This window comes from Protopterus annectens, chromosome 9.part0 (genome assembly GCF_019279795.1).
Source record: "Protopterus annectens isolate FY-2018-M chromosome 9.part0, PAN1.0, whole genome shotgun sequence".
Taxonomy (NCBI): domain Eukaryota; kingdom Metazoa; phylum Chordata; order Ceratodontiformes; family Protopteridae; genus Protopterus; species Protopterus annectens.
In genome coordinates, this window is record NC_056743.1 from 1325472093 (window position 1) to 1325498079 (window position 25987).

A 25987-nucleotide genomic window follows, 5' to 3' on the forward strand; every position below is an offset into this window, starting at 1 on the left:
TATTTACTATATCTTCTTTAATGGTAGCATAAAACAGTTATTTTGTATCTGAAACACCAAAATATCATAATAAACAGAATAAGCAACTCAAATGCTACAAGAATAGGTTGCTATTCTGGCAAAAAGTGAATTGCTGTCCTTTGTACTGGCCGTGGGTATGTTTTGCCCTGCAAAATCCCACGTTCCTAACACTAATGTCCCACTTTGTGCATTTGAAAAGGTGGCAACCCTAGCCCTACTAGAACAACACTATACCTGTTTATAAACAACAGAGGAAGGAATAATTGCACCCTTCTTTTAGTCAGTTTCACATCAACAAGGTACTGAAACCAACAAATTCTAGACAAAACAGACTGGACTGTGAAAATGCAGAATACATGTATTAAGTGTTATGACACAGGACAAGCAGGACTAAGCATATGTGAGTGGTTCAATGCTTTGAGATTTTTTTATACATAGAATATGCCACTAAATGAAATTCAGGACAAGTATATGGGATGCTGCTGCTGCAGCATTACAAATCCAAGTCATATCATTAAAGAGAACTTTAACATGTACACATATGGAAACATAAATCACTTTATCAGTCAACAAAACTAAAAAGGACAACATGGGTTGGATTCATGTCTTGCACAACTGAAACAATGCTTGTATTTAATTACCTTTGTTTATGTCATTTGGTGTCTACAGTAAAACATTGCACTGAACATTGTATGCTTTAGGAGAATCATGCTTTTGACACTGTATTTTCTAAACTACTGTTTCCTTTGTTTTTATTTTCCAGATGTTGCATGTCTTATGTCATGTGGCATACTGAGCCATACACTGTGAATCTATGAACCATTGTATTGATCTCTGTGACTGCAAATGCTTTTGAACTGCTTACTCTGCACCAGGCATGAGAACAACAAGAGTATACCATGCACCCTGTACCACTGCAGGAGTGTGCCCTGACACATTTGCAATCCCATCTGGGATGGATGCAAAATGTACCTGTTTCATGTTCAGTTGTGTAACTATCTCTGGCCAGTTGCATAGTGTCATGCTGTATTCACTGATGCACAGACTAAGGGTGTTTTGCATCCTACATATTGTGTGCAGATACCTTGTGCATTTATATTCCTGTTGGTACACTGACTACTTTTTCTGTGAAATTTGTCAGCCCTGGAGCCAGTTGTACTACACGGATAATGGCATACATGCTCCCTACTGTCCATCCAGCCTTCATATATGGCAGGTCTGGTGCTATACAAGTAATGGATGCCCAATCTGCTGTTGATGGGTACCCATGACCCCATTATTAAGACACTTTAAAGAATGGATGACCTGTACATTGCCACCAACTGGAGAATGAACATTTTCCAGCAGGGTGTTAATGCATAGGTAATGCCTGCTGAAAAACAAGGCTGCCATTTCATGGCAGCATATTCAGCTACTGTGGAGCTTGGACAAGTAAAATGCCAACAGCCACCTTTTTTTACACTCACTAAAGTGCACTTTTGTGGTTTAAGGAGTGTAAAATTAAAACAAAACATAAATAAAAAAGCTAGAAATAAAAAGTTTGTGTGTCTGTCTGTGAATGTGTGTGTGTTTATGTTTCTGTCTGTGTGCATGTGTGTGCTTCCATGTGTATGAAAACAGAAGTAAGAGAGAGAGAGAGAGAGAGAGAGAGAGAGAGAGAGTGCTTATTCTCTGGCTGCAAAAGGCAGTCCATCAGAAAGTATTCATTAAACATTTTGAGGTATGAAACTCTTAGTGACTGGCATTATTGTCTGATTTTAGTCCTCTGTGTTTTTACAAGTACACAGCAACAATATTAACAAGCTTGGGGGCAGTAAATAAAAGGAAGGAAAGTTGATTTGAGAGAAGAAAGCTGCAATAACTTTATTCTATGTTTTTTTAATTAACATCTGAGGATATTGTTTTGTAATTGGTGTGTGTGTGTGTGTGTGTGTATATGTGTGTGTGTGTGTGTGTGTGTGTGTGTGTGTGTGTGTGTGTGTGTGTGTGTGTGTGTGTGTGTATATGTGTGTGTGTGTTGACATTAAATACTTACCAGATGTATATTTTGGATGTAAAAAACTTCCTTCAACAACAGTTACATACACTATAGCAAGTTTGAAACATTAGGTGGAGGAACTATTTTACATAAAAAATATTAAAAAAAGTATAGTAATTAAAAAAACAAACAAATGCAGAACAATTTAACAGATAGCTCATTCTCTAAATGTAATAATACCCTCCAGGGTGTGCGTTATTTACACAATAACACACACCCTATGTCAAGATTGGGTGAAGATAGGTGAAGGATGCCAGCCTAGCCAGATAGAATTTGGTAGATAATTATGTCATTTGTAAATATTAATGTATGCCACATGCTTGTTGTCTTAAATGGAAAAATGCTGTTACATGTGGAACGGCAAAAATGCAACAACAATGCACTCTGCTGACCAAGTAAAGCATGTTCTGACCCTTTGATCTAAACATGGCTCCAGCCAGTCTAGATGAAAGAATTATTGCTATTGTTTTAAGGCCAGAGTTAATGGCCAGAATTTGCATGCATAAATGTCCTTTATGGCTTTGCTTCCTGACTAGGTGTAAGTTTACTAAAGAATATAGCCTGTTAGTGTTAGCCTGGGAACCCCATGAAAGTGTGAAGAATGATGTAATGTGAATCAGGACTGTAATATCAATTTAAACAGAGAGAATCAGAGAGCTTTAAGCATTTTTGTCTTGACCATCCAACACAGCACTGTCTTGCTCTATATGTAAGTTTATCTTAGATTTGTGTTTTCTCTTAGTCTAATCTTTCTAGTTTCTAGCTATTTCTAAGTGTTTTTCTGTGGTGTCCTAACTGTACTACTGAATTATTTTAAGTATTTCTCTGTGATCTCTGAACTCCTGACTAGCACTGTGTAGTAAAAAGTATCGTCTTGTGTTTTGACTATTTGTTATTAAATATGTTTAAACCCTTTCAACTGTGGCTGTTTTTGTAGAGATAAATTAAACTCTTTAGAGTACTTGCATGCCTTTTGTAGAATTGTACAAAGCCACTCTAATAGCTTTAGCCCTGGGCTATACTACCAATTGGATAATAATATTGCACAGTAATAATTGGACACCCTTTTAAGGGCCTTTGAGTAGCTAATAAATATTAGTGTTTGGTGGTAGCTGGTGCTACCATATAGTCTAGGAGAAAGGGGCACAGCTGGAGAACCTGTGCCAGCCTTCCCCAGGAGTGTCTGTGTGATTGTATAAACTCTTCTCAAAGTGTGTGTGTGTGTGTGTGTGTGTGTGTGTGTGTGTGTGTGTGTGTGTGTGTGTGTGTGTGTGTGTGTGTGTGTGTGTCAGCTACTTGGGCAGGGACACAAAGCACTAGTTGGACAGAGAGGGTGCTAAAGGTTTTAGCTTGCCCACTAAGCTGAGATCTGGACCCTATGGCTGTGCCAGTGGGGAGTCTTATTGGGGACCTGGAGAGCAAGGGAGTGACTAGCCCCAGACTGACTGTAATCTATGTGTGCTCTTAAGGGAAATTGCACTTTACTGTGTGTATTTGTTATCCTTTCTCCTATATGAGACATCCTCTCTGGTGTTAGTGGTGAGAATTGAGGCTCCTTGATTGCTGGGCCAGGGCATGGGCATCACACCCTATCAGGCATCATTGCTTGCTTATCCCCCTTAACACTATACAAATAATGGGCACAAAACCTGTTCTTGTAGTGTGCCCCAGAAACTTTTCTAAGGTTCCTTGGTAGCCATTGCCCTGTCATGCATGTGCATTCTCTTTCCTCTTACCTTTCACCGGTGTAATGCCCTCCACCCCTTCTGTGGCTTGCTGTGCTACAGATAGAGGTGAACAGTGCCCTGAGCTCAGTGTACCGTACAGTACTATTCACATTTCACTGAGAAAGGAGTGATAAATGTGCACTTTTTATATGAACTGCATAGACATTACTTCTGTGGCAAAGATGCCCTCCTTGCTGTTTCCAGTATGCAGCAAAAAAGTATCTGCAAGCCTGACAGCCTGCTTGTTAAAGGACACTGCCACAAAATGTCATGTTGTTATCACAAAGTGCTTTTCTTCCATTCAGTTCAGGTCAAACAGTCCCACAGGAAGGGAAACATGATTTATCACAGTTTTCAAATTGTATTGTAGCTTGTGATAGAAGCCCAGATCAGTACCCAACACTCACTTTCCACACAACACAACTCTTGCATGGCAGGGTATCTGAAAACATCTAGTTGGTCTGTGCAGTTTCAGCTTACTGAAATCTGTCAGACTCACCAGTACTCCGTGTCTGACTTGGAATGCTTTCAAAAAGCTCCTTCTAGCTTTCTTTCCAGCACATTTTAAAATCAAGCTTGGTCTTAATAAACAAGCCTGTAACTTTTACCCCCACTTTGTTTTGAAAAGACCTCAGGTGATTGTAGATGTATTTAAAAATCCTTATAACAACCCAAACATAGGCAAAGAAATAGCCATTTACAAACCAAAAGAGGAATGCATGCATAACACTGTGAAAGAATTCTTATAAGTTCCAGAACCTGCAGGATTGGATGGTTACTGTTCAGAAATGGAAGCTTGCATAAAGTCATTCGCTAGGCAACAGACAGTGCTCATAGATCGCCCTTGTAAAGGGATGCTTCAACCTAGATGGCTTACCTGGTAAGCCAATATATAAAATTAAAAAAAAATTTAATTAATATTATTTTGTAGCTACAAGTCACAGAATCCACTGCTATGGACATCACAGAAGGATAATGGTATAAATTTTAAAGTAGGCTATGCATGTGGTACACACACATACCTCTTCATTTCTTTGTTTAAGAATTCTGGACAGTGCCAGAAGTAATGGGGGAGCAAAAGGCAGAAATCAAAGACAGTTTTTAAATATTAACCCTAAGTCACTTAAAAAGTTAATAGAATAATAGGTTTTGAATCAACATGCATTATTTGATCAATAAGTAATAAACTCTAATACCTGACATTACTGATTTTCTGTAATCCTCAGTGATTTACCAGAAAAATAAAACATTTTGCGAGGTACATGACAAAAATATTAGGAAAAATATAGAACATTCTGCAAAGTTTTAGATAGTTTGAGAGGTATGGGTGCACATTTTATAAGCTTTGATCTCCTGTTTTCTGAAGTCTAATTGATTACTTTGCATCTAATGTTTGTGTAGTCATTAACAATAGTTTGTTCCTCGTATGGAACCATTTTATTGTTATATAACAAGCTGCAGCATATTAACGCACACATGGAATACAAACAACAACAACGAGTTGTCTTTGATTGTACTGCACTTGTGATATGTAATTTTATTCTGCAGTAGTTTATTTGCCCTTAATACAGCACAGGTTGTAGTGCCAAAACATGGTGTTTTTTTTTTTAATTCCTTTATTATCCATTCTGTACTAACATTTATCCCTCATACTGTTATCTATAACTCAGTTTATCATTCAGTACTGTTGTTAGTCACAATTCATACTGTCTTTCATAGTGGAGAATGTTATTTACAGTTCACAGTTATTCACAAGTCACACAGCTGTTCATAACTCATTGCTTTGTTTTTCAGCTGTCACTGTTAAATGATTAATACTTTATCACCCTTTAATAAATGTTATCAGCATTCCAGAACATTTTAAGAACTAAATTGTTGCACTCTGTGTCCTAGATATCTTGGTATCACATACACCAGACACAAGATATGGAATGAAACACACTTACCTTGTGTAACTATACGGTCCCTTCAAGGCTGAGAAGCTTCATGTTTCCATCTCTGAATGTACTGCTTTATGCTTCATAGACATATGTACTATTATCTGCTGTACCTGTAACTCATGTAACATAGTGACTGCATTATTGCCCCACCAATATAAGTCATAACTAACTGGGTCTTACTCTATCCTACAAATGAAACAGAGGTGAGAGGGGAATAATCCAATTAGAATAAGAAATAACACTGAGCTATGCATTATTTTTCTGTTTTCTATTTTACAGCAGCCACTAGATTAAAACCACGTCTCCCTCTCCCTGTGAACACAGATCAAGAGGTAGGTGCTTCCTCTAATATTGTTATGCACTGATGACTGTTTAATGATTTCTGCTGCAGTCTTGCTTGCTGCCATCAAATTGTAAATGGCCAACATGCAGATAACCTCCACATCATCTGAAGTGAGTCATTTAACACTGTTTACCATAGCTCTTAACCTCTTAGCTCAAGAATCAGGAGCAAGGCAAAAAAAAACATAATGTGGGACAAAGATCCAAATCAGGGACACATTTTTAAATACTGTTCTTATATACTTATAAAGTTTGCTAGAATAACAGATTTTGCATTAGCAGGCATTTACTGAAGGATATGGTGTCCGATACTAAAATGTCTGTCATTTTTCTACTGACTGCAACCTTCAGCATTTTCTGGGAAAAATATGAGGAACAAACCAAAAACATGAGACAAAATCAGGGCAGTTGAGAGCTATGCTGTATGTCCTGAATAGTAGTTGGGCGGGACACTATGTGTTAACTAGTGTGGTAGGTATCACTCACTGGCCAGTGGGATAGGCAGCACTCTGCACTAAGTACAAATGGAAGCTGGAGAAGAGGCACATGTGTTCTAGTCAGTCCAGATACAAACCATAAAAAATGAAAACATTGTCAGTACAAAAATATTTTTCATGCAACCACTTTCAATGGTGTTTGTGTTGTCCTTTTACTTTGCCTATTTGTTGCCCTGCCAGCTAAACCTAGATGTCAGTTCCACACTCCACCCACAAAGAAACCAGTTATCTATTTTACACATATTACCTGGAATAATCTATTCTACTTTTCTACTTTTGTTTAATTTAGTAAAAAGAACCTAACATCCATCTAGGTCCTCTTCAGTGACTGTCATTCTATTCAGACATAGCTGTAGCTTCTAAGGTGGAGGGTAAGTTTTCAGCAAGGAACAACAATTTTTGTGAACAAAGTCGCTATAACTGTAGATTTTAGAAGAAGTTACTGTAGCAATAAGTTATAACATTGGGTTACTCAGCAGCGAAGCTGCTTCTATTCCAGTCACTTTTGCACAGTTGTAAATTAGGGCACCCTGAGTAAGCCAAAGCAGGGGTTGTGCTAGTGCTAGTAATGACATATGTGCACGTGTGGTCTTTATATAAGCCACAATCACCTGTTCACAGATCACTTATTCTCAACAGGAAGCCTTGTAGGAGAATATATTTGGAGAAGGTAAAGCCAGGTATTCGTAGTAATTGCGCAAACGCGTTATGGGAATCCGTGATGGCAGCCAATGAGTGTAGCTAGGCAGAGATTCATAGAAGCCATTTACATTAACGAACAATGACTACAAATTAGTCTAAGTAATTTAACTAGAATGAGATGTAAATAAGAAATTGTGTAAAGTAGCATATGCTAATGTTTCTTCTGTCCACATATTTGTTTTAATAAATGCTGCTGTGTGTATCATCTCTACTTTACAAACCATAAACTTTTCATACTGTGAAAAAAAGGTGATGCAACCCCCATAACTATATACACATGCAGAGTCCAGCCAAGTGAAGAAAGTACTGAAACACCTACCGTTGTCAGCAGGGGGGGGGGGGGGTCAAAGTTATATAACACTTTCCCATTGTATACACATGCAGACAATGTGAAGAAAGCAGTTTTTTAACACATCCTTCCTTTCATTAGCCCCTACACATGGTTGCCACCTGCAGTAGCTAAGGTTCTCCCAGTAAAGACAGGCAACAAAACATTCTTGTCAGTTCAGTACTTCTACCATGTATGCACAATCACTATAAGACACCGAAATACATTTTTTCTATGATCAATCATCATTTCCACTGCTGCTGTAATGATTTCCCATTTACAAGTGACAGCTTACACTATTGCAGTAATATGGCTATTATATGAATAAGTATTTCAACTTGGGTAAGCATCTCCCAGTAAAGCCAATTAAACATCCTTTCCACTTCAGTAATTCTACAAAGTATGCTCAGTCACTAAATGGCACCAAAATAAATTATTTTTTCAGTGATCACATTTCCACTGTTGCTGTAATGATTTTCCATTTATAAGTGACAGCTTTACAATGTTCCCTAAAGGCATTGTTTTATGCCCATCATATGAATAAAACAAACATTTCTAAAGTGAACCCAATAGTATTACCACATTTTGAACAGTCTCATAATAATTTTATGTTTCATTTTTCCCATCCTTTGAAAAGTCTGTGGTTTTTTAATTAATTTGCCTCCTAACTTGAGTAATCCCCAGGTGATATGGAGCTGTCACATACTTAAGATTTTTGTATAAAATGAGGCCCTGTTACATTTATCTCTATGAATCACACTAATTCGCCAATGTATAAGACACCTTATGCTCATAACAGCTTTCCCCTTAACGCCTATCACTTAAGTACTTTATACTTTTACCATAGGGATATGTGTTTATTAAAACACCTCCATGTTTCCATAGTTGGCGTGAATGACCTCCATTGACCTTATCTGCATAATAACATTGTCCCACTCTTCCCTGATTACTACTATGCCCCACTGAAACCTGGGACTGTGAATACCAGTCAAGATATCTTTTTTTTTTAAATAAGAAACATCTTTGTTAAATTATCATGTATGACTTAGGCAATCATAGAATTATATAAATGAAAACAAACCATATTGACATAATTTTAGTTGCAAGCATTATACATCACAAACCATAGTGACATAATTTTTATTGTAAACATTATACATCACTTATAACCTATCTAGTCATTATCAGTCAAACATTACATAGCTCATTCAAATCCTGCCTTCTTTTAACCTTGTTCTTCCTCTGCATGTATTGTACCCACAATTCCCATTTTTTCTATGTAATTTGCTCCTACCCTTTTCTAAAGATCCCAATTCCAGTTGTTTTATCTCTGTTACTCTAATCACTACTTCTAATAAAGTTGGATTAGACTTTGATTTCCAATTTCTAGTAAGTGTTTTTTTGCCAGTCACCATAATTAGACTCAGGAAGACCTTACTATGTCTAGACAATTCTGATTCTGTATCATAGCTCAAAAAATCATTTCCTTAGTTACACCAATTTGCTCACTTAGTATCTCTGGCAGAGCAGTCTGCAGGGAATCTTTAAAGTCTTCCAACTCATTACACCAGAAAATATCTTCCCAATTATCTTTTTCTTCCCCAACACACCTTCAACATTTGCTGTCTACCTGAAGAAAAATTCTTCGGAGTCTACTTGCAGTATAAAAATATCTATGTAAATACTTCCCTTGCCTATTAGCTATGTCCCTAATTGCAGTCATCCCTATCAGTAGAATCTCTTTTCTCCATTCCTGTGTTGGCTTATTTCTTAGAACATTTTCTGATACTTTATGAATATAACATTCTGTATGATTATTGTTGTTCTCCTTAAAGATCTGCATCCAAACTCCCAGTCTCTCCTTGTTTCTTGAGCTTTCCCCTTGGTTCATCATCATTCCTTTCCACTTTGAATTATAGGTTTCTGCTTGTGCTATGTATAGGAGCCTTAACTGTGTAGCTCTGAAACCTCCCTTCAAATCAGGTAATCCCAAACCGCCTTGGCCAATTGCAAGAATCAGTATATCCAGCGTGACTCTTGCCATCTTCTCCTCTCAGATAAAATCATTCAACTCTTTATTAATTGCTATCTGCAGCTTCTCCTCTGGTGCATAAAAATATGCCCGACCTGTGTATTAAACTAAAGAGACAAAAATGTTTTTAACTGCTTGTATCTTGCTATCCATATAACAGCTTCCAATTTCTCAATTTGTGTATTATTTTTTTGTTTAGTTTCTTCCCACATAACCTTAGCTGCCACACCAGAATCCTTTTAATCCATACCGCTAAGTACTTCATTTTATCTCTCTCTGTCTCTTTCCCATTTATGCACCATGCGGTACATCGGGCAATGAGCGCCATTCAGCACCTGTTGTTTACAGGTTTTATGGGCTCAGGCTGCTAGCCCAAAGCCCAATCCTCCATGGAGGGTGCACCACACACACTCACACCTAGGCCAATTTAGACTGTCCAATACACCTACTGCATGTCTTTGGAACATGGGAGGAAACTGGAGCACACAGAGGAAACTCACACAAATGCATAGAGGACATGCAGACTCCACAAAGAAGACACCCCTGCCAAGAATTGAACTGGAGAACCTCTTGCTGTGTGGCATCAATGCTAACTGCTATGCCACTGTGCCACCTTCATTTTATCATGTCCCCATAAATATGGATATTGCCAAACTAATTTGTGTGTGGGAATATAATTTACAGCTATTGCCTTTGTTTTAACTTAATTAATTGTGTATCCCAAAAAGATCTGAAACTGCTTCAAAATGTTCCACAACACTGGAATGTTTTTTTCTGGTTTATCATGTATAAAATAATCTCATCTACAAATATTGCAAGCTTTTCTTGACTACCATTCCAATTATATCCTTGAATTTCTGAGTCTATTATTTACTTTGCCAATGGTTCTATATGTAGTGCAAATAACAAAGGGTAAAGAGAACACCCCTGCCTGGTTCCTCTGCTCAAACAGAAATTATCAGTGAGGAACCCACCCACTTTAATTTTTGCCTCTGATTCCTCATATATCCTCATAATTAACCTTTAATTTGATCAGGGAATACAAATTCTTCCATTACCCTGCTCATAAACTGCCAGCTTACTCTGTCAAATGCTTTCTGTGCATTAAGGCCCATCAACAACAGTGGTATTTTCTTACATTCAGCTTCCCTCTAGATCATCAGTGTTCTGTTAATGCTGTCAAATGTTTGCCTCCCCTCCACAAAACTACATTAATCCATATCTATCAATTTTGGCATCACATTTACCATTCTCTTAGACATTATTGACATAAACACTTTATAATCATAGTTTAGGATTTAAATGGGACTGTATGAAGCTGGATCTGATGGGTCATTAAGCTCTTTAGGTATTATGGCCACCACTGCTTTCTTCCAGGATGTTTATTAGGATTATTAAACAAAACCTTCCAGATCTTTATCATTTTTCCCTCCTACCTTTTAGACTTCCATAGGAATACTGTCTAATCCTGGGAACTTTCCTGTAGATTGGTTATACATCACACTTTTTATCTCATCTCTTCCTATTCTGTTAGTAATTGAGCCTCATCTACTTCTAACCTTGGCATATTTAATTCTTCCATAAACATTTCCTTTTGTACATTTTCTTGATCTCCATATTTTCCTGCTTTATACAGACTTTCATAAAATTTCAGAAATATTTCTAGTACTTCTACAGGATCTCTTGTTATAGGCTCACTAAGCTTGGAGACAGCCCTTCCTACCCTCTCTTGCCTGAGTTTTTGTGTTAAAAGTTTTTGTGCTCTAGCATTATTATCAAAAAACATTTGCTTAACAGCAATCTTTTTAAACTCATGCATATTATCCAGATAATCCCTTATTTTCTGTGTAGCATTCCTCAATTACTCTTCTTCTTGTTCTGTGAGATCCCCCCTATTCTACAATACTTTAATATTTGTCAGTACCTGTAAATAATTCTTATTATTTCTTAACCATATTTCTCTTTTATTTCCACCCTATTTTTAAACTCCACTTTAATTTTATCCCACACTCTAGCTATATTTTTATAAGAAATTTCTGTCTTCAATAATAACTCCCAAATAATTTCCATTACCCATTTCTTAAATTCTTGTATTTTCAACAGATAGGTGGGAAAGCACCAGTGTCCCATTTTTATTTCACTACCCTGCATTTTTATTTTGGTTATTATTGGCACATAATATGAAACAGTTATTTGGTGGGTATCAAAAGTTTCAGTTAAATGCACATTCTTGTGAAATATTAAGTTCTGTCTAGCCAAGCCCAGTTTTTGTATCGTGAGGAATAATATGTAAATTCGCTCTGAACTCCTACTACTGAATTTATATCTTCCATATCAAATATTTTCATAAACTTCTTTGAAAATCTACCCTCCTTTGTGTTACAGTCACACACTAATGTTTGGCAAGTTGATCTTTTATACATTTGTTTCTTATCATACCCATCTGAGCCTATGTCACATCTTACACAGGTTTATGTTTTATTGAAAGCCCTCAAAATGTTCCACTTCCCCAAATTCACTCCCAAAACCTATTAACTTAACTTTTCCTTCAACATGGTGTTGCAATGACACATTTCTCCCCTTATCCTTTTTCTTACTCTGTTTTACCATGTATTCCTTACATAACTCAGATTTGCATCTTAAAACATTTGACCTAAGTTGTCTGTTCCTTATGTTAAACAGTCTACACTGTCATAGTCACTTAAATGTTCTGCATCAAACTTTGAGAAGTGTGGCATTTTTGCCTCTTTTATCTCCTTGTTCCTCCACAGTTTCCTTATAATCTCCCTTATGTGTTGAATGCTACTATAGTTCAATAAAATATTTCTCCTAATTATGCAGACAACCAAAATAGTATTCTTTTGAATGCTAGCAGTTCTATTCAGCAGTGTCCAATTTCAAATTACTTCTTATTTCTTATAACTGAAGGTGATATAATGGGTCAGTCACTTGGATATGGATTGTTTAGTAACAGGAATGTATTACTATATTCTTTATAAATAGAAAAAAGAATTTTGGTCAATTTTCCTCAGGGAATATCTCTGGTACAGTATCTAAATTTCTTGTAGACATCCAGAATATGCAGTAAATGTTTCCCTCTGGTAGTTTCATAGAAATACTGGTAACTGAATGGATTAAGAAAAACAACAGAAGCAATTCCAGGCCTAAAGCAGATGCCCTATGCTGTCCGTCTAAAATAACTCCAGCTATACTCTGTGGCATATCGTCTACTCAGAGGCGATCTCTGCTTAACATACAAGGCCATGTCAAACCCTGGGCTGTTGGACATGCTCCACTTAAAGAAATCCCAATCCCTCAGAGCCACACACTCCAGGTATCTAAACCTTGTCATCACAATGAACAAAACATGCTGGAGGGATAGGTTCCTGACCCAGAGACTCCCCATACTCTGGAATAGACTGCCCATACATGTCAAGCAGAGCGCCTCCTTGGCCCTCTTCAAAAGGAACCTTGATGATTGGATGGGATATAGGAAATTCACCCCAGGGATCATGTCAGTCGCCCTGCTAGACAGGGGTCCAGGGAAGTAAATATTGTAGGAAGAAATATCCAGGGAATTGTTATGGCTAGGCTTGTATAGGCCCTAGGGCCTATAGCCAAGTACCAACTTATGAACCTATGAGTCTTTAAATAAATCATTTTATTATGAAATGCAGTATAAAAAGGTTATACATTACTTTTTACAGTTACAAGAGCCTCACTAAGAAAATAGGTTCCCATGAAAGATACCTAAGGTCTTTTGAGTTTGTCAGTTCAAAGACAGGCAAATCAATTTTAAGAACACGAAACTGAAATACTAAGGTGAAAAATGGCTGTTCTTGGATAGTTTAAGTGCAGTTCCGAAAGTGTTCAAAAAGAGGATTTTGCTGTAATATAAAAAAGATACTATATTTTAAAAGTTAGGAGATGCATGTACTCTGAATCAGGAATAAACTAAGTTATGTATTAACAGCTGTTTTAGTAGTGAGGTAGTGCATGAACAGGACAGTATTAAATCCAAGCCTTAATTTCATACAGTGTTTTCCACTTTTGAAAGTATGATTTTCTTGTAGAAGGTCTCATTCTCACTGAGAATCTGCAGGACTTTTGAAGAAAATAGCAAGCTGTAAGGCATTAGAGTATAGCCTTCCTTGCCAAGTGCCTGAGAATTTTCAGACTGGTATATAAAACAATCTCATCCTGCTAACACAGCAAGCTTGTCATTAGAGGAAGCTAAAGAGGCTGTCAGGAGCTGAGCTCCGCAGGAATACTCTGATGGACGTGTTGTACCACTCTTTTGAGGTTTGAAAAATAGAAGGGCAATACAAATGAGAGTTAGTAAGGGTCTGCCCAGCAGGAGAAATCACTTTTTACTGATGGCCAAACTAGAATGGTACCTCCCATAGAGTCTGGTGCCTAATACCATACGTTCTGTAACAGCATCTGTTGCTGTCTCATGTAAAACCTTGCACGAGGAGCCATTATGATACAAGAAAACATCTCTCAGTGCTCTGTTGAACTGCCTTGCAATGAATGTAGATATAAATGAAATGTGAATCATATTGAACCTTCTGCTGTGAAAAAAGATTTTCATGTGAGCTGAATCCAGTACTGCAGTGAAGACTGCTGCCACCTTATGTGTGACATTTAGTTCTTTATAGCTATACCCAGAAGCAGAATCATAGATTGGAGTGAAGGGCAGCTGCCACAACTGCAAGGTGTTACGGGGCAGAATTGGCAGATGCTTTTCAGGCAACTGTATCCATATTGCTTTTGCTGTTAGGACTGAGCTTTAGTGCTCTGTGTTGCTTAACGTGTAGTGCACTAAGTACTACAAATGCACCAACTGGATTGATTCAGTTTTTTAAAAGTAGAAAGTTTTTTTTTTGCTCTTCAAATTAGAGCTGGGGGGGGGCTACAGAACACCTGGCACTCCTCAGAAGTGAGCTTTCCACTTAACTTTGATTTGAAGGGTGCAGATTGAACTGGAACGGACTTGGCTGTGCATCTTTTTTTTCTTTTTGTTTGTCTATTCAAGGGGCTCCAGATTGTGCAGTAGCACTAGAAGTTAGATGTGCCAGTTACAGGTCTGCCCAGAAAACTTACTACATACAGAATCTGTTGATGGTAAATGCCTGGAATTTGAGCCACTGTCGTAAACTTTTCCATAGAGAAGATATGTTTCTCTTATGTTTTCTTATGTTTGCAAACTCCAGAGCTAAGAATTTAGAGAATACTTTTGAGGCTGTGGCTAGAACAAGCAGAACAGCAGATAGAAGGGGGAAGTCTCCTCTTTTAATGCATATGTATTTTCTGTGTGATAGCTTTATAGGGATGTGAAGATAAGTACCTTCCATATCTATAGCTACCATGAAGGAACTCTTTTTTTATAAATGGCAACACAGGCTTGGTGATCACTTTCCTAAACTATTTTGTCAGGATGCTATTCTTGAGAATTGACAGATCGAAAAATGACATGTGTGTGTGTGTGTGTGTGTGTGTGTGTGTGTGTGTGTGCGTGTGTGTGTGTGTGTGTGTGTGTTTTTTTTCTTTCTGAAAACTACAAAGAACCTTAAACAAAAGCTCTTTCCTTTTTTGGTGGTCTGGAACCTGTTTTGTTGCCCTTTTGTTTAAAAGGTATAGTTCAGGCCTAAGACTATGTTTCACTGATAATTGGATTCTAAAATATAGATGGATATATGAGATGCTCTGTAATTTTCATTCAATGGCCATCTGATATTTCTGAAGGTCTCATTTGTCTGCTGTAAGCATCCTGAAAGTATGTAAACTGGTACTGGAACTTTTTCATACTGGCTGGGTATGTGAGGTTAGCAATTGCTGATGTGGATAAGAGTTACCAAAATATTTTGTCTTCCTACTCTTTCCCACTTGTTTAAAAAGAGGTAGTAAAACAACAAAGTGATTGGTTCTGTTTGTAGTATTGTTATCTCATTAAATTATTTTATTTATTTATTTACATTTGTTAACTGGGTAGTGTCTGACTGGACAAGTAGCCCATTTTCAGTGCAGACCCATGGAGAAACTCTCCAGAACAGTACAATTAGTTAATGTTTGCAAACAAATTTAACAAAGTTACATAAGATAGAACAAGTAGTCATAAAACACTAATATTAGCAGTAATTAAAAGATGTAGGAAACATAGTTACATAAGGGATCAATAGTCACTGACACATATTAATAACAATACAGAAGTGTACTAGCTCTAGCAAAGAATGAGCTAAGTCCATCTGAAAAAGAAAAAAAAACAAGGGTTTGTAAGCACTAGTTGCTTAAATGTGCAGAAAAGTGGTATGTGGGAAAGATAGTTGAGAAGTAATACGAGAAAGACAACTAGCCAGGAGTATTACAGGGGCAGAGCCATTTACTATTGAGATAAACTCTTAGGCTTTTTTTAAATGAGGATATGTTGGGGTTGTTTTGGATGTGCTGAGGAAGAGCATTCCAGACCTTAGCTATTTTATGGGAATAGAGGGAGTCACCACGATAGTTATGAGACTGGGTAACTTTAAGCATTAGTCTGTCAGACGATCTAAGAGATCTACAGTTAAAGGTTGGTTGAACCAGGCCTGAGATGGCAGGGCAATTGCTGGGGTTATGTATTACTTGTGGGCAGAAGTAAGCTGGTTTAGTTTTAATAGGTTTGGTAGTTCCAGCCAGTTAAGTACTTGAAGAACAGAACAATGATGAGTTTTATGGGGTTGATTGGCAGCAAACTTAGGTATTTTGTTATAGCAGGACTGTAGGTGATTAATGTCAGTCTTACATAGACTGGCAAAGATTTGTGAGCAGTAGAGTAGGGTAGAAAGTAAGTGAGATCTAGCTGTGGCTAGTCTGGCTTGGTTTGTGAGGTATAGTTTGGCCCTATACAGAGCTCCAAGTTTTGTGTGGACTTTCTTGATTGATAGCAAGATGTGTTTATCAAATTTTAGTCTGTCATCTACTGTAACTTCAAGGACCTTGGTCTCATTTGTAGGTTCAATTTTAGTGCCATTAGAGGACAGGATATAGAGAGGTAGAGCTGTGCTTGGATGATTTGTTTGTGAAAATCATTAATTTAGTTTTGTTTGGATTTAGAATGTGTTGATAGCTGGAGAGGTAATTTTCAATGTCTAGGAAAGCATTTTGCATTTTTTGTTGAAGTTCTTGCATGGAAAATGCTGAGCAGGTGAGAGAGGAGTTGTCTGCATATTGGATGACGATGGCGAGCTGGGTGGCAGAATGTAGGTTGTTGGTAAATAATACAAAAGGGAGGGGACCATGTTTGGAACCTTGGGGTACCCCAGTGGTTACTGGTAGTAGAGGGGAGAGTTTGTTCTCCCATTTTGTAGCTTGTTTTCAGGTAGACAGATAGCTGTGTAACCATGTTAGGGATTATGAACTTAAATTATAAGTTGCAAGTTTGTTGAGTGCTGGGATATGATGCTTTTTATAAAAGTGTCTCTTTGCAGAAGGGACACTTGTACTATATTGGGGTATTGTCTAATAAAACATTTGTTTCACTGCTGTCTTTGTCAGTGTCATTTTTAAAAAATAGTAGAGACAGGAAATGCTAATAAATCAGCCTTGACATTCCCTGGATAAGATTTTTACTTAGTTAGACATGTCTCCTCATGGAAACTTTTCAGATGTCCTAGCTGATGGTCATGTGCACACTTTAAGATGAGCATGTCTATCATGTCTGCTGAAAAACTGAGCTTCTCCAGTTTGTCTTTAATGTATTCATCGGGAAGAAACTATAAGATATCTTGTGTTTGGTTTAACAAGGAGTTCAGGTAGTGTGATATTCGTGAAATGTAATTGTTTGCCATTATGCTTAGGTTTGCAGATGTAAAAATTATTTTAACAAATACAGTGAGCTGATCGAAGGAAGGACACTCAGCAAACTCGGAGCTACAATATATAACATTAAGTATCCTGTTTTTTGTTTATTTTGTTCTTTATTTCTTTGTTGTTTATAGCACTTTGTGTACTGTGTATTTTTTCTAGCTAGTTTCACTGTGTGAGGTATTAACTGGAAATTGTCCACTCTTATTAAGCATCTGTTGGGTTGTTTGTTTATGATAACTTGTTGCAGTTAAACTCTTTTTTTCTAGTGGCTCCTTTAGCTGTTTAAAACTTTCATTTAAAGGCTCACTGCTGCTTTTCAGCTGTGAGTAACATTTCTGCAGTTTGTTCTAAGTAGTGGGGATATTTGTAGCATTTTCATATTCAGGCTTGTATTTGGGCCTAGTGTTTGTGGAGGCTGTGTGTCTGAGCACATAATTCAGGGACATCTTGTTTTAGCCAAAGCCATCAGGCATTTCAGTGAGAGAGAATTGTTTGAGGTCATTGGCTGACTGAGGTCTCCTGGACTACAGCTTAGACTAAGCACCTCATTGGTTCTTTGAGATTTCTTTCTTAAAAGCTGTCTCAGGTTTCAACTTTCTGTTACCTAAGAAGCTCAGTTGTGAGTGTTCAGCCATTTTACAGTGAGCTGATTGAAGGAAGGACACTCAGCAAACTCGGAGCTACAATATATAACATTAAGTTTCCTGTTTTTTGTTTATTTTGTTCTTTATTTCTTTGTTGTTTATAGCACTTTGTGTACTGTGTATTTGTTCTAGCTAGTTTCACTGTGTGTGAGGTATTAACTGGAAATTATCCACTCTTATTAAGCATTTGTTGGGTTGTTTGTTTATGATAACTTGTTGCAGTTAAACTCTTTTTTTCTAGTGGCTCCTTTAGCTGTTTAAAACTTTCATTTAAAGGCTCACTGCTGCTTTTCAGCTGTGAGTAACATTTCTGCAGTTTGTTCTAAGTAGTGGGGATATTTGTAGCATTTCCATATTCAGGCTTGTATTTGGGCCTAGTGTTTGTGGAGGCTGTGTCTGAGCACATAATTCAGGGACATCTTGTTTTAGCCAAAGCCATCAGGCATTTCAGTGAGAGAGAATTGTTTGAGGTCATTGGCTGACTGAGGTCTCCTGGACTACAGCTTAGACTAAGCACCTCATTGGTTCTTTTGAGATTTCTTTCTTAAAAGCTGTCTCAGGATTCAACTTTCTGTTACCTAAGAAGCTCAGTTGTGAGTGTTCAGCCATTTTACAGTGAGCTGATCGAAGGAAGGACAATCAGCAAACTCGGAGCTACAATATATAACATTAAGTATCCTGTTTTTTGTTTATTTTGTTCTTTATTTCTTTGTTGTTTATAACACTTTGTGTACTGTGTATTTTTTCTAGCTAGTTTCACTGTGTGTGAGGTATTAACTGGAAATTGTCCACTCTTATTAAGCATCTGTTGGGTTGTTTGTTTATGATAACTTGTTGCAGTTAAACTCTTTTTTCTAGTGGCTCCTTTAGCTGTTTAAAACTTTCATTTAAAGGCTCACTGCTGCTTTTCAGCTGTGAGTAACATTTCTGCAGTTTGTTCTAAGTAGTGGGGATATTTGTAGCATTTCCATATTCAGGCTTGTATTTGGGCCTAGTGTTTGTGGAGGCTGTGTGTCTGAGCACATAATTCAGGGACATCTTGTTTTAGCCAAAGCCATCAGGCATTTCAGTGAGAGAGAATTGTTTGAGGTCATTGGCTGACTGAAGTCTCCTGGACTACAGCTTAGACTAAGCACCTCATTGGTTCTTTTGAGATTTCTTTCTTAAAAGCTGTCTCAGGTTTCAACTTTCTGTTACCTAAGAAGCTCAGTTGTGAGTGTTCAGCCATTTTACAGTGAGCTGATCGAAGAAAGGACACTCAGCAAACTCGGAGCTTCAATATATAACATTAAGTATCCTGTTTTTTGTTTATTTTGTTTTATATTTCTTTGTTGTTTATAGCACTTTGTGTACTGTGTATTTTTCCTAGCTAGTTTCACTGTGTGTGAGGTATTAACTGGAAATTGTCCACTCTTATTAAGCATCTGTTGGGTTGTTTGTTTATGATAACTTGTTGCAGTTAAACTCTTTTTCTAGTGGCTCCTTTAGCTGTTTAAAACTTTCATTTAAAGGCTCACTGCTGCTTTTCAGCTGTGAGTAACATTTCTGCAGTTTGTTCTAAGTAGTGGGGATATTTGTAGCATTTCCATATTCAGGCTTGTATTTGGGCCTAGTGTTTGTGGAGGCTGTGTGTCTGAGCACATAATTCAGGGACATCTTGTTTTAGCCAAAGCCATCAGGCATTTCAGTGAGAGAGAATTGTTTGAGGTCATTGGCTGACTGAGGTCTCCTGGACTACAGCTTAGACTAAGCACCTCATTGGTTCTTTTGAGATTTCTTTCTTAAAAGCTGTCTCAGGTTTCAACTTTCTGTTACCTGAGAAGCTCAGTTGTGAGTGTTCAGCCATTTTACAATGAGCTGATCAAAGGAAGGACACTCAGCAAACTCGGAGCTTCAATATATAACATTAAGTATCCTGTTTTTTGTTTATTTTGTTTTATATTTCTTTGTTGTTTATAGCACTTTGTGTACTGTGTATTTTTTCCTAGCTAGTTTCACTGTGTGTGAGGTATTAACTGGAAATTGTCCACTCTTATTAAGCATCTGTTGGGTTGTTTGTTTATGATAACTTGTTGCAGTTAAACTCTTTTTCTAGTGGCTCCTTTAGCTGTTTAAAACTTTCATTTAAAGGCTCACTGCTGCTTTTCAGCTGTGAGTAACATTTCTGCAGTTTGTTCTAAGTAGTGGGGATATTTGTAGCATTTCCATATTCAGGCTTGTATTTGGGCCTAGTGTTTGTGGAGGCTGTGTGTCTGAGCACATAATTCAGGGACATCTTGTTTTAGCCAAAGCCATCAGGCATTTCAGTGAGAGAGAATTGTTTGAGGTCATTGGCTGACTGAGGTCTCCTGGACTACAGCTTAGACTAAGCACCTCATTGGTTCTTTTGAGATTTCTTTCTTAAAAGCTGTCTCAGGTTTCAACTTTCTGTTACCTAAGAAGCTCAGTTGTGAGTGTTCAGCCATTTTACAGTGAGCTGATCAAAGGAAGGACACTCAGCAAACTCTAAGTTACAATATATAACATTAAGTATCCTGTTTTTGTTTATTTTGTTCTTTATTTCTTTGTTGTTTATAGCACTTTGTGTACTGTGTATTTTTTCTAGCTAGTTTCACTGTGTGTGAGGTATTAACTGGAAATTGTCCACTCTTATTAAGCATCTGTTGGGTTGTTTGTTTATGATAACTTGTTGCAGTTAAAATCTTTTTCTAGTGGCTCCTTTAGCTGTTTAAAACTTTCATTTAAAGGCTCACTGCTGCTTTTCAGCTGTGAGTAACATTTCTGCAGTTTGTTCTAAGTAGTGGGGATATTTGTAGCATTTCCATATTCAGGCTTGTATTTGGGCCTAGTGTTTGTGGAGGCTGTGTGTCTGAGCACATAATTCAGGGACATCTTGTTTTAGCCAAAGCCATCAGGCATTTCAGCGAGAGAGAATTGTTTGAGGTCATTGGCTGACTGAGGTCTCCTGCACTACAGCTTAGACTAAGCACCTCATTGGTTCTTTTGAGATTTCTTTCTTAAAAGCTGTCTCAGGTTTCAACTTTCTGTTACCTAAGAAGCTCAGTTGTGAGTGTTCAGCCATTTTACAGTGAGCTGATCGAAGGAAGGACACTCAGCAAACTCGAGCTACAATATATAACATTAAGTATCCTGTTTTTTGTTTATTTTGTTCTTTATTTCTTTGTTGTTTATAGTACTTTGTGTACTGTGAATTTTTTCTAGCTAGTTTCACTGTGTGTGAGGTATTAACTGGAAATTGTCCACTCTTATTAAGCATCTGTTGGGTTGTTTGTTTATGATAACTTGTTGCAGTTAAACTCTTTTTTCTAGTGGCTCCTTTAGCTGTTTAAAACTTTCATTTAAAGGCTCACTGCTGCTTTTCAGCTGTGAGTAACATTTCTGCAGTTTGTTCTAAGTAGTGGGGATATTTGTAGCATTTCCATATTCAGGCTTGTATTTGGGCCTAGTGTTTGTGGAGGCTGTGTGTCTGAGCACATCATTCAGGGACATCTTGTTTTAGCCAAAGCCATCAGGCATTTCAGCGAGAGAGAATTGTTTGAGGTCATTGGCTGACTGAGGTCTCCTGGACTACAGCTTAGACTAAGCACCTCATTGGTTCTTTTGAGATTTCTTTCTTAAAAGCTGTCTCAGGTTTCAACTTTCTGTTACCTAAGAAGCTCAGTTGTGAGTGTTCAGCCATTTTACAGTGAGCTGATCGAAGGAAGGACACTCAGCAAACTCGGAGCTACAATATATAACATTAAGTATCCTGTTTTTTGTTTATTTTGTTCTTTATTTCTTTGTTGTGTATAGCACTTTGTGTACTGTGAATTTTTTCTAGCTAGTTTCACTGTGTGTGAGGTATTAACTGGAAATTGTCCACTCTTATTAAGCATCTGTTGGGTTGTTTGTTTATGATAACTTGTTGCAGTTAAACTCTTTTTTTCTAGTGGCTCCTTTAGCTGTTTAAAACTTTCATTTAAAGGCTCACTGCTGCTTTTCAGCTGTGAGTAACATTTCTGCTGCTATAGTTGGTGGCTTTGGAGTTGCCCGCCCCTAGTGTAAATTTGATCTGGGGTCCTCCTCCAAGTCTAGTGTCATTACCTCTTTCTACCCAGTACAGGGAGAGCATTTGAGAAGGCCAATCAGCTTAGTTTCTGCTACTCCTTTCTTTCTTTCCTTTCTCTCTTTCCAAAAAAAAAAAAAAAAATGTATCTGCTTTTACTGTATTTGTGTTTTTTCCTACTTTATTTTGCTTTTGCGTCATCTTAAAAGTACTCAAATGTATTTATTACTGCTTGGTGTAACTCATTGTAAGCCTTTTAGTTTAAGCACCTGGGCTTCAAACCAGTTTTACATTAGGAAGGTTTGTGGTCTGCACTGTAGTGGCAGAACAGGTAGCTTACATCCTTCTAAGTTGGGAACTGCTGATTGAGGGCTCAGTGTCTTTTATTCTAAAAGTGTATTAATTCTGGTTTAAGCACTTGGGCTTGAGGCCAGTTATTTTACATTAAGAGGGTTCGTGTTCTGCACTCTTGTGGGAGGAGAGGCTGGACTCTGTCCTTCTGAGCTGGGAATTTCTGGTTAAAGCTTATAGTGCCTGTATATTTGAACTGCTTCTTACTGAAATTGGTACACCTCGTTTGCTGTAGCATAGACTAGATCCAGGCCTGCTGAATCTAGCTTTGTTTGTATAACTTGAGCACTAATCCAGGCATTCTTTAAAGTATTCAGTTGTATTTATTACTGCTGGTAGTAACGTGATTAAAGTGTAGCTATCATTTCTAAGTCTTTTGGATTAAGCACTTGGGCTTCAGACCAGTTGTTTTACATTAGGAAGGTTTGTGGCCTGCACTGTGGTGGCAGGACAGGTAGCTTACATCCTTCTAAGTTGGGAACTGCTGATTGAGAGCTCAGTGTCTGTTATTCTAAAAGTGTATTAGTTCTGGTTTAAGCACTTGGGCTTCAGGCCAGTTATTTTACGTTAAGAAGGATTGCGGTCTGCACTCTTGTGGGAGGAGAGGCTGGACTCTGCCCTTCTGAGCAGGGAATTTCTGGTTAGAGTCTTATAGTGCATGCATATTCTAACTGTTTCTTACTGAAATTGGTACACCTTGTTTGCTGAAGCATAGACTAGATCCAGGCCTGCTGAATCTAGCTTTATTTGTATGCTTGTTTGTTTATTTCCCTGAAACGCTAATTCCACCTAAAATGCGGCCTTTTAGCACTTCTGTGGATCCCTAGTGACATCTGCATTGCTTACTGTACTTATTTCCTTGTTTCACTTGAAAGAAAGTTACTGTTTGTCATTTTTGCATTTAAGTTACCTGTAACACATTGCATTTAAGTTACCTGGCACTTGCTCACTAAAGCAGTTATATAAGTCATCTCTAAAAAATTAAAAGCACTACACCCTCACAAACTCCCCTTGAGTACCTTGTTTCCCATTGGCCCTTTTTTTCAATTATAAAGGAATTTCCAATACTATTCTAGCATGTCCAAAGGTCAGTTGTCAATCTCCTCTCCAGTCCAACTGGTGAATCTGGGAATCTTGAGGCAATGTTACAACTGCCTCATGTACACAGACAACCCTCTCCTCCTCCCAACAAATTCCAACACATGTGAGAGATGCAACCATATAGCCAAACTGGAGGCTAAGCTCTCTCAACTCAGTACTGGCGTAACCAGTCAGGAGGAGAAGGAAACCACACTCACTACAATTCCAGTCTCACATAGACCCACCACGACAACAAACCAAACACATAAACACACAAAAACATACTCGGAGGCTCTAAATAAAAATCTGCCTAAGCAGCAGAGACCTCCAAAGCAGACACCCAAGCAACCGCTACCCCAAAACAAAACACATGCAACACATAGCTCACAAAGCCAGTGTGCCAAACAGTCACAGCCCTTAAGGCTAAACAACACACCTGATACACTTGTAATAGGTGACTCTATCGTCAGGCACACTGACTTCCCGCTCACCAGGCTGAACAAGGAGAAGGTCACGGTGAGCTGCCTGTTGGGTGCTAGGATCCGCCACATAACACAAGCACTCAGGTCACTCCAAGGCAAGTACAAATATGACTCAGTCATTGTCCATGCTGGTGTGAATGACCTGAGACGTACCTCTCTGGACTACATGAAAAGAGACATAGATGAGCTCTCTGAGCATGTAGCCCAGGCCGGTATGACCCTGACCATTAGTAGCATCTTACCCTCACCAAGAATGATGCCACAATATGAGGACAAGATGATCAATTTCAACAATTGGCTTAAGTGTTGGTGTCATTCAAAGGGGATCCAATGTCTGTCAGCCTGGGATGACATGCTCGACAAGCCACGATGCTTCACTAGGGACGGCTTGCACCTGTCACCCCTGGGCTTTCGGATATTGGCAAAGGCTCTTGCTACCCCGTAGTGCCTTTTTTAGGCAAGGCTCAAAAGACAAACCCACCTCCATAGGTATCACAAGGGATAAGAAACTAAGAGTAATGCTACTCAACGCCAGAAGTCTAAACCTCAAGATGCATGCACTCGAAACTCTCCTTAGCATGGAGAACATCGATATCTGTGCAGTAACAGAAACCTGGTTCAAGGCTCCCGAGAGCACCCCAGCACTACCAGGTTATACCTCATACCATGCTTTTCGGCCCCAAAACTTGGACCGAACCACAAAAGGAGGGGAGTATCAATATTCGTCAAAGATACCCACACCTCCAGGTTGGTGGCACAGCACGAAGAATCAGAGACTATCCATGTGCAACTAACTGTGGGTAAAACTGCCTTCCAGTTTATAGCCTGCTACAGACCACCCTCCCAAACACAGGAACCCCACTTGGCCTTCCTGAGAATACTGGAAAATATGAAGGTCTCTCCAAACGCCATTATATTGGGTGACTTTAACTACCCAAACATAGACTGGGAGCATTACTCCAGCTCCAACACCCTAGCCCAAAGGTTCCTAGAATTTATAAACTCAAATGCTATGGAACAACTTGTTACCACTCCCACAAGAGGGGATAACATACTGGACCTGATCATCACCAACATGGGGACACTATGCTCCAGACCAGAAGTGTATCCCTCACTGGTAAGATCAGACCATAAACTAATCTCACTGGATATTCACATCCCGACCCCACCCCCTGCCCAGAAAACCACAGTGAAAAACTTCTCTAAAGCAAATATCACATGCCTCAAAACCGAGGCAAAATCCTTCAAAGCCCCCGGGCCTGTGGAAAATACGGCCCAGACCACAGAATCCTTTATAAACGCATTCTATGAACACCTTCAGGAATGCATGGATCATGCAATCCCAAATAAAACCAAGACCCAAACCTCCAAAGGCAGACGTCCTGTCTGGTGGACCCCAGCCATAAACAAACTATACAATAGAAGGAGGAAGCTACTACATGATAGAGCAAAATCCCAAAAGGGAAGGCATCTCTGATCAGTATTAGCAAAAAACTACGGGCACTCATAAAATCGTCTAAGGCCAGCTTTGAGAGAAAAATTGCACAGGACACTAAGGATAATCACAAGGCTTTCTTTAGTTAAGTTAGGAACCTGGGTGGGAATTCCCAGATATGCTCAGAATTAGTCCAAAATGACAAAAAATACACTGAGCCCACAGACATTGCCAACATCCTAGCTGACAGGTTCAGTGCAAACGTCTCCCCCCTCTCCCCACCAAAAAGGCAAATATCTATCCCAACAGAGTGCTGCCCCCCTGACATCTCAGATGCTCAGGTAAGAGCCGCCCTCTCCAAAGCAAAAAACACAGCATCAATGGGACCAGATGGTGTCCCGGGCTGCGTCCTACATGAACTCCAAGAAGAGCTAAACCCAAACATAAAACTACT

General features: G+C 38.4%; 1 protein-coding gene across 1 annotated transcript in view; it reads left to right on the forward strand.

Annotated features, from left to right (window-relative positions):
- SH2D6 (SH2 domain containing 6) overlaps window positions 1-25987 on the forward strand; it is a 1258756-nt gene that overhangs the window by 1050373 nt on the left and 182396 nt on the right. Inside the window, exon 19 of the mRNA XM_044084299.1 lies at window positions 6006-6058. Coding sequence (XP_043940234.1) covers window positions 6006-6058 — 53 coding nt within the window. The remainder of the gene's footprint in view (window positions 1-6005; window positions 6059-25987) is intronic.